This window comes from Rhipicephalus microplus, unplaced genomic scaffold (assembly GCF_043290135.1).
Source record: "Rhipicephalus microplus isolate Deutch F79 unplaced genomic scaffold, USDA_Rmic scaffold_18, whole genome shotgun sequence".
NCBI classification, from domain to species: Eukaryota; Metazoa; Arthropoda; class Arachnida; order Ixodida; family Ixodidae; genus Rhipicephalus; species Rhipicephalus microplus.
The window spans coordinates 11,752,193-11,762,060 of record NW_027464591.1 but is presented as its reverse complement, the minus strand read 5'-3'; the positions used below and the strand labels follow the sequence as shown (position 1 = coordinate 11,762,060).

At 48.2% G+C, this 9,868-nt stretch overlaps 1 protein-coding gene across 3 annotated transcripts; it reads right to left on the bottom strand.

The window, feature by feature from the left end:
• Window positions 1-4,261, bottom strand: LOC119178464 (sulfotransferase 1C2). 3 transcript variants are annotated; one of them, XM_075883556.1, is made up of 3 exons: window positions 3,913-4,261; window positions 1,851-1,947; window positions 1-1,097 (listed from the first exon to the last, which is right to left on the bottom strand). In XM_075883556.1, the coding sequence occupies exons 2-3, from the start codon at window positions 1,908-1,910 to the stop codon at window positions 141-143; spliced, it is 1,017 nt and encodes a 338-aa protein (XP_075739671.1). In that variant the 5' UTR covers window positions 1,911-1,947; window positions 3,913-4,261; the 3' UTR covers window positions 1-140. The 3 variants fall into 3 exon arrangements, with proteins under 3 accessions (XP_075739671.1, XP_075739673.1, XP_075739672.1); XM_075883558.1 differs by having other exon boundaries at window positions 1-1,076; XM_075883557.1 differs by having other exon boundaries at window positions 1,851-1,943; window positions 3,913-4,254.
• Window positions 4,262-9,868: the final 5,607 nt, after the last annotated feature.

Sequence of the window (9,868 nt, the reverse complement as noted above, 5' to 3'; positions counted from 1 at the left end):
TTTCAATCAATCAGCATTTTATTTTATTGCCAGACACGAGGACCAAAGAGCAGGGCACGTTTGAACAAACATAAAACAGGCCAATGAAAAACATAAAGAAAGAGTGAAAGAAAATACATTCAAGCACAAACGTCCCTTCATCAGTGGGGAATGTCCGCATCTTTCCAGAGATCCATGACGTCGCTACCAGCTGTCCTCGCAGCAATCAGCTCTTTCATCCTCGTAATCTGCTCCGATGAGAAGTGATTTTTCCAGTCTCCCACGATGCCTTTTCTCACAAAATTTCCCTTGATGGGCTGCGTGCACATTACTTTGATGGTTTCCATTGCCGACCTCATTGCTTCAGGCAGGGCTTCCAAAGGCGTGTTCGCCAATTGCCTGCCCCACTCCCCGAGCTGGGAGTAGAGTTTCCTCATAGAGTCAATGCTAATAGAGTCAAGAATCTTGTTTAACAGTTCCGGTTGCTGCCTCAACTTGTCGCCATACTGCTGCTTGTCGATGAAGTCGGCCATCTTGAGCACGCAGTCACGTGGGTCCTTCTTGAGTTCCTCGTACGTCAGAAATAGCACGTTACTGTCCCGGCGACGTTTGTACCAGGACAGCAGGTGGGCGAAGTAGTCACCGTAGTCAACTTTTCCTTCGACGAACATGTCGAAGTATTCGTCGAACGTACCGTCGAAGAGCATAGAATGTAAGTTCTTTACGTGATAATAGGACGACACACAACAGTCGTACGGGTTACGGGTTACGTAGATGTACTTGGCCTTAGCCGAGTAAGGTACCTTGTCGAACGGCAAGTGGGTCTTGATGGCCCCGGGCCGAGGCATGGCGCGGGCGCCTTCTGCCCCCAGGAATTCCAGGAATGGACTGCTGCTCATGAATTCCATGATGTTGGTCGGTGTCGCGCCGTTGCGAAGGATGCTGTATACAATGTGCTGCGTCCACGTCGTTCCGCACTTGGGGTAACTAGCGACGAAGAGGTCGACATCCAGCGGCTTGTAGGACAACGCGGAGAGGACATTTTGTTCGGGATACATGACGTTGAGGTAGACACCTCCCACGTATCGATACAGCACCTGGAATCCAGACTTGCATGACTGAAACAAGAAATAATGGTATGCGGCTTGAGAGACCACTTACGTCAGCAAGCAACCATTAGATGAGTTGGACAGACTGTCCCCGAAAATGTGAGTACCTCGTAAACTTATAGAAGAGTATTGTGCTTATACAGGAACAACGTTCCAGACCTCTTCGCAGGAGCTGCAGTTCTCGCGGTATACCCCCCCCCCCCCAAAAAAAAATCCATATTTGAGATTGCTCTTTGCTCATATTATGAAGTCTTGGTTTGAAAGACCTTTATTAGGCCCGAGGAACCGGCAGCCGACAGCTGAGATGAACGAACCAAGATGATGATGCTACGTGACAACGATGAGGATGCATGAGCAACACATGATAATGATGATAATGTACAGATGAAGAGGATTGGTATACTAAATGCCCACAATATAAGTAGGTAAGCAAGGGTTTAAAATAATGGTCTCAGGACTGAAAGGGGCGATGGGTGTTTCCGAAATGTAAGGAATTAGGTAGAGAGAAAGGTCATTCGAATTAAGTGAAACGGGAGGATTCAATCACTGTTGTAGAGCAGGCTCGCAGCCAGGAATTTTCTTGGGGGGTAAGGGCACCTGTTGAAGGCCTTGAAAAACATTTATTTTTTTTAGTATTGTCCTCGGTAAAACAACACACGCTCCAAATTTCAGGAAGGGCACCAGTCCCCTATGCCCCCCCCCCCCCTTCTGGCTACAGGCCAGAGTATTGCTTTAATGAAAGTAACCAAAATACTTTCGAACCTGCGCAACAGCCGTTCCATTGCCGGTGTTCTCCTGAAGATGGTCTGGTGAAGACGCCATGGCTGGCAAGGCCGACGCCAAGGGCAGTTCCTCCTATCTGCGACGGATAACAAGCGCGCAATAATGCAGACGTTTTCAGGAAGTTACTGAGGCATCGACAATGAAGCGCTTGTTTCTCGGAGGCATTTCCTACAAGCGTACATCTAAGGCCAGCTTATGTGAACGGGTATATACTGTATACACTTGGCGTGAGAATGCTTAAGTGAGCTTAGTAGATTGTGAAAGATCCTGGACGTCAGATGGGCGTCACGGAATCCAAAGAATTGAAAGGTCCGTTTTGGGCCCTTTGAAAACTGCAAATCGATAATACTTAGACCAATTGCAAGATACAAGAAACGTTATCTTGTACAGGCGTGCAAGCACGGACAGAACAGGAGACGCGACAGACGCCCACTAACGAATGAAAAGGCGGACAGTGGCAGAAAGGAAAGTATATGCACAACCACTTATCTGCACATGCCCGTGCAAGAGGTGGTACGTATCAATCCGGCACAGGTGGGTGTTTACCCGAGACAACTGTTCAGACACTTTATTTCTTCCTTACGCAAGTTAATCAATGGTTGGCTCACGCATTTTCTACCCCTATTATCGATATGCACCAGTGTAACGGGTAGCGAACCGGGGTACAACCTGGTTAAGCTCCCTGCACTTCCGTTGCCTGATTCTCTCTCTCTCTCTCAACCAGGTGACGCGTTTCTTCACTCCTGATAAACTGCGCATTCATCAAGTTTCGGCGTGCCCTTTCCGCCTCGACAATGTAAAGATAGGTTAGATGCTAAAGCTCCCGTCAGCGATCCCTCATGTTTTATTAATCTCTGCTCTAAACAGCGATCAGTCGGAGTATGCGGCGTCCTGACGTTTTCTATTGTGCCCGTGTTTACATGCATAATATTTCAACACGAATACGTTCCGACAATCTCAGCTTTCTCCGCTTCTGTGTAGAAACTATACTGCCGGAAACGGCCGATAAACCACTACCAAAAACACCGGCAGGTCATCAACGTAATGGTATATAGAGCGCTATTTGGGCAACGAATTCGTATATAATAACTCGGTCTGAATAGAATATGAGAGAATACTCGGCTGCTGACCCGCAGGTCGAAGGATCGAATCCCGGCTGCGGCGGCTGCATTTACGATGGAGGCGGAAATGCTGTAGGCCCGTGTGCTGAGATTTGGGTGTGGTCGAAATTTCCGGAGCCCTCCACTACGGCGTCTCTCATAATCATATGGTGGTTTTGGGACGTTAAACCCCACATCTATCTATCTATCTATCTATCTATCTATCTATCTATCTATCTATCTATCTATCTATCTATCTATCTATCTATCTATCCATCCATCCATCCATCTATCTATCTATCTATCTATCTATCTATCTATCTATCTATCTATCTATCTATCTATCTATCTATCTATCTATCTATCTATCTATCTATCTATCTATCTATCTATCTATCTATCTATCTATCTATCTATCTATCTATCTATCTATCTATCTATCTATCTATCTATCTATCTATCTATCTATCTATCTATCTATCTATCTATCTATCTATCTATCTATCTATCTATCTATCTATCTATCTATCTATCTATCTATCTATCTATCTATCTATCTATCTATCAGAATATGAGAGGAGCAGAAAAGGCGTGGATGACGCGGACTCGGGGAGAAAAACACACTTTTTTGGCGAGAAATATGTTTGACCTCGCAAGAAATGACGAAGCTTATGTGATTGTAGTTCAAAGTGACAAAGCTAATGGTTACATTCTTCCCTTCCTAATAAAGGTGCATTTTACCACACACCAAAAACTAATTACGAAAGCTAGCTATCGGTCACATCAATGTACCTGCGGGCTGGCCCCCTACAACTGCCGTGAAGTACACAGATGTTTCATAATGTCACTTAAAATACTCGAAGTTTCCAAAGTATGACGATCACATTGAAAGGTACAGAGCTTGATTTGGAAGATAGAGCATAAAAACAAACACGACAAACCTTGGAAGAAGGTGATCTGGTCGGAGCTGCCGTGTCAGTGCGCGTCCGGGTTTTGTCGGCCGCCCGATCGCTTACGCCGCTGCGCGCAAGAGTTGGCCTGCTCCCAAGTGAACGTCACCAGCGAACGTCCGCGATGCGAAAGCGCCGAATAAAAACGAAACCCGAAACGCTCAATAGAAGTACGTCTCAAAGACCACGTCCATGCTCTGTAGTAGTTGCTTTCGAAATTGCACCGGCTGGCTGTCAGATCACGGGTATTCTATCGGAAAAGTGATCGCCAGTGGCGTCACGTCACCGTATTGCCGCTTCCTGCGCGTGGCCTTGGTGACGAGCTAGGACGGCGCGCGCGCGATAATGCGTGGCGAGGGAAGAACACCCTCACCACAGCGCCACGCTTGCCCTATTTTCTCGGACTTCCTGGACGCGCGGGGTCAGGAGCTCGACGTGCGGCGACCCTTCACTGCCTCATGTGAAGGTGGGGCATTTTAAACTCGGCGATTACAGTGCCGTAATTAAATGCCGGAATGGGTTGCAGTAATGTTGGATATATGGGTCATTTTGAATTGGTGAAAATTCTAGAATTGGCTAGTTGATTGATTGATTGATTGATATGTGGGGTTTAACGTCCCGAAACCACCATATGATTATGAGAGACGCCGTAGTGGAGGGCTCCGGAAATTTTGACCAGCTGGGGTTCTTTAACGTGCACCCAAATCTGAGCACACGGGCCTACAACATTTCCGCCTCCATCGGAAATGCAGCCGCCGCAGCCGGGATTCGATCCCGCGACCTGCGGGTCAGCAGCCGAGCATCTTAGCCACTAGACCACCGTGGCGGGGCAAGAATTGGCTAGTTGCTGTTCGCACTATATGGCTGGAAGTCCCTCGGTGACTGCTATATACAAAGGGCCGGAGTTACAGTTGCTAATCTAAGTTGGGCGGCATGGCCTCATATGCTCTGCTCGGAACTTTAAGGGGCTGAACCGGTAAAGAAGGGGGGGGGGGGAGTTCATTGGACTATTCAAAAGTATGTGACCCAATGCACATTTCTGTCAGCGGAGATAACAGGACACGGCAATTGACCACTGTAGGCGACGATGCACGCAGAATCTTGCTGAGCAACTGCCCTGATATGTCCAATATGTCGTGGGTCGTAAGCAGCTTGATCAAGATTTCCATTTTGTAAAAAAAAAAGGGGGGGGTGGGGGGGGCGTATTGAAAGAGGTGGCACTGGTGGCCGGCTTCAAAAATCCCACCCCCTCCTCTGGAGGAAGAACGCGCTGTCTTCCATTAGATACAGTGGGCCGCCAGAATTCTCTTTAGCGAGAGCCACTATGACAGCTGCCACCACCACCAAACATATTCAGATACCCTAAAAGACGCGGATGCGTTATATAGTTCACGAATTCACTTGTTCCGCGTGGTATCACAGTTGCGCCTTCGCGAAAAGCCGGGGCAAGATTGACCACTTTAAAATGCACATTTGATACCTGTGATCTCCAAGAACAAAATTTTCAAGTTCTAGTTCTGCTGGCATCACTAACGACAGACACACTTATACGCCGAACAGAGAGATAACTCTATGAGCTCGAATCACGTATGCCATTTCTGTAAACGCTGGAACGAGTCTTTGCAACCCTTGAGCATATGTATAGGTCGGCAAAAATTGCAGAGCTCACTCAGACTCACACACGAAATATATTTTGCACTTAGTAATTGAAACTGACATGCAATTTTCATCAGCGTTCACTATTCTCATCAACGTTCACCATAAAGTCAAACAACGCACGAAAACACAAACAAAGAGAGAGAGAGAAACTAGATCTGAAAAAAAGAACGACACAATATAACAAGCTTCATGCCCTATAGCTTTCTATTTATTTTTTTTTTCGCTGTTCAAATTGTGATGAACCAATACAAGTCCAAATTGTTGCCTCATTGCTAAATAACGTCTCCCTGAAAGAATGAATGGCCCCAGGTCACTTGCGATGTTCGCCGGCTTCTGATGAACTCATCCGGCAACACACTTCGGGAATCGTTCGCGTATACGCGAATGAATACGAAGCGACGGTTGGCAGCGATGAGGCTCGACGGGAAACGGTGTTGCGTTATGACATCATTTATTGCCTTCTCTATTCAAAGAGCCATTTGCACGTCCATGCACACTGGTACGCGACAAGATAGACAAAAAAAAATGCTCGTTTTTTGTGGCTTGTACGCAAGCTTGCAATGCGGCTCCCGCGCCGCATTAGTGTGGCTGTAGCGAGAACAATTCTTGATATCGGTGGGCACAATGAGCTCTTGCAAGTAATGATACGGGCGCTTGATGCAAACGTACCGAGTGCGCTTGCATTGAGCCATTTCACTGCAAGAGCTCATTGCACAGGTGCCCCACCCCATTTCGCTAAATGCGAGTGCTGTTTACGGGAAATTAAAGTGAATATAGGTACGATTAATCGTGTGTATGGAGGAGGAATAAATGAGGAAGGACAGGGAGGTTAGCCAGTTCTCAGACCAGCTGGCTACCCTGTACTGGGGAAGGGGGTAAGGGGGATAAAAGATGAGAGAAAAGAGACGTTGTAAAAAAAAAAAAAAAGAGATCAATCGTGTGTATGCCTTGGTGGTGTAGCCATTGGGTGGTGCACCGGCCCGTGCTTACCACCCAAATGTTTCTTTTGTCATGACATTCAGCGCGTAAATAGCCATCTGCTTGCCCAGTGTTACGACTCGCACCGCAGCCGTCACTTGCGTAGTGCGCTGAGGTCGCGGGCCCCCAAGTTGTTAGGTAGCGTGTTTCTCAGCTCGCGGCCACTTCTGCGCAGAGCTGATAGACGAGCGGACAAGACGGCGATGGGTTAAGGCAACGTTTATGCACAGCATGAAACAGGGGGTTACATATTCGGCACTAGGGTCGACAGATTAGGCACTCGAACAGCCGAGATAACGCTTTCTTCTCTCTGACGCATAGGTCAGCTGCTTGGCATCGAGTCACTTGGTTGTTTATAGACCCCGGGTGAGTCCTTACGTCAGCAACGTACAATCAGAACAGCCGCTGGTGGCGTCATATTCCTCTAATCAAAAACCGCCGCTAGGTTGCATCCATGATCGAGTGGTATTGCCACGTGTTGCGTAAGACTCGCCAGAGTGGTCGGCGCTGATTGCATCATCGGGCTGCTATCAGGATCGTGGGTTGAGGGAGCTCGCCCTGCGTTGCGTAAGGGCCGGTTCACGCAAGCGGCAAGCATGCCGCCTTGTGTGGCTGTTTGCTTCGCGCACGTCTGCCGTTCTTCGCCATTAGAAAAATTGTCCCGAGACCCATTTTTATGCCGTTTGCCGTTGTTGGGGGGTGGTTCAGCCAATCAGTGACGGAGGAGCGACATGACTGAGCCGCGTCGTCTACTTTCACCTCTCGGTCTACCGCGGAACACTTTGAGCTGCTTGCTTCTTGCTCCGCGGTTTTCACGATATGTTGCACGTGTTGTTCCCAGACTACGTTCCAGCAGCGAATAGAGTATTTTCGCCTGTCCGGTATTTAAAAAAGTGCACAGCAATTCAAAATGATGTCCGCAAAGCAGACGTTTGGACAAGTGACGCCAGCTATCCAGCGTAAGCAACAACAAGCAAACGTGTAATGTATGCCCTCCGAGATTGGAAAGGCTTGCGTAGGCCTACAACATCAATTACTTAGGTCTGGTTCTCAACAACGGTGCTGAATCGATTCGAGTACTATGTTGTCGAAGCTAAAGGACATGAGTCTAAAGCAAATGGAACATCAGTTTGGAGCTTACGAGCTACAGAGCGCACGGCGGCCGCTTGATAGATTCGAGGCGGGCGACAGCTGCATTCGGAAGGGCAGCCACGTTTGTCGGAGGAGCTTGCTGTGCAATTCGAACAGCTCTCCTGCGGGTGGCGCCAGTCGCCCGTTGAAGCTATCGGCGCCTTCCAGTCTGGCGAGTCTTACGCAATGCGTGGCAACGTCTCTCGTCCTTGGTGCAACCACGCTCAGCAGCGGGCCCCATTGGAGGATTCTGACATCACGGCCAGCGGCCCTTCTGGTTGGACATTTGGTTACTCAAAGGATCCACCCGGTGCCTAAAAAAAACCCTGCGGCGCGTCGCCAGTAGTAGGACCTATGTGTCAGAGAAGAGAGCTAGGCTCTTCGAGTCTCTAAGCTGTCGGCCCCAGTGCCGAATTTGTAACGCCTCTATTTCATTGCTACACATAAACTTTGCCTTAACTCACCGTCGTCTCGTCCGCTCGTCTATCAGCTCTGCGCAGAAGCAGTCGCAAGCTGAGTAATACACGCTACCAAACGGCTGGCGACCGTGTCGGCGGTGTTCGGAGCAGTGGCGCCTTAGGGACCGTGTTGGCGCTTCGTCTTCGTAACAGCGCTCTCGTTCAGAGTGATCTTAAGGGGCCAACTTTATGTAGTATTCTACTTCATTACGTTGTTGTACGTGTAAAAATTTGAGTTCTCATTTTGAGAGTTTTGTGTCCCACATATGCCTCTTGATGTAGAGGGAATGAAATTCCGATAGACACGTAGCTAGGTATATGTTGTACTATGTGGCGTCCGATGTTCTGTCGGGTAACCGAGGGCACTTGCTTGTGTTGTCTGTTGTCGAACCATTGTTGACAATTTGCAGAACCATTGACAAGTGCTGAACCAGAAGTCATCAGAAGAGACGTTCGAAGTTGGTCGACAAGTTTTGGCGACAAGCCGGTGGACCTCAAGAATGGGATCTGTTCACGGAACTGAGCCTAGAGTCGCATTCTGCCCTTGGCCTTGGAGGGGAACCTGGAGGGACCTGGCGAACGAGCGCGCCCGACATCAGAGCCACGTGGAAGCAGCTCGTCTTTCCGGCACATTGTCTGGCGGCGGGGGTGCTGTTATGCCTGCGAGTCCACAGCGGACGTCCGTGCCTCTGAAAAAGGCAATCTGTGTCAAGGCCAGCGAGCGAGCCCGCTTGACGCGATCAACTCAAAGACGTCATCAAGCGGCGGCGCCGGTCTGTCACACAACGCACCGCGAGCTCCCTCAGCCCGCGAGCCCGTTGAAGCTATCGGCGCCTTCCAGTCTGGCGAGTTGTACGCAATGCGTGGGAACGTCACTCGTCCTTGGCTTGACAATAAACGCTTGACACATTGTTGCGCTTGGACACATGTGTATTGGCAAGCTATCTGTGGCACTATCGGACAAAGATATAGAATATCTGTGCACCTTAAGAAATATTGTTTCGTTCACAGATCTCATGTCTGTGACTTGTCAACCGAGTGAATAAGTGCATGCTAGTTTCTTAAACTTAAAGTATGGTCTGAAGGTAGCACTGTCTATGTTCATTTGTGTCTATAGTTTTGTCCAGCTGCTTACGTAAGCTACATGGAAATTCGCTGAAGATCATCATGCAGCATATGCAAAAGGTTGCGTTCAAGCAGGCTTTCCATGTTTGACTTGTGCCTACAGGAATCGCACATTTGATGACGCAGCAGCGTATGACAGAACAGTAGAATTGAGAGTAACTGTGTGCACGAGCTAAATATCTACTTTAACGTGAGCGGACGGTATGTGTTATTTGCCACACACATGATCTCGCTTATAATGACCATTGGTGCATAGGCTCATGAAAATGTCACCCAGCTGTTATAGGAAACAAGTTAACTTAAGGGTAGCTTTAACTGCTACAAATATCATGTCTTCTTGAGGTGCGGCACATTTTCTGTCAAAATCTTGCTATCTTGGCAACAGACATCATGTGAAGAGCATACACCACATCAGCATTTATGACTTGCCAAGTAACGTTGGGCCGAATCTACCATTTTTTTTCATGTAATTTTGCAGTAGACTTCTTAGAATGTAAACGCTGCCGCAGTGTGTGTGACTCATTGTTATGCATTGATTCTGGCATGTTAAGCCTCCCACTTCTATTTCTTCTTGCAGCAATGTAATGTTTCACATA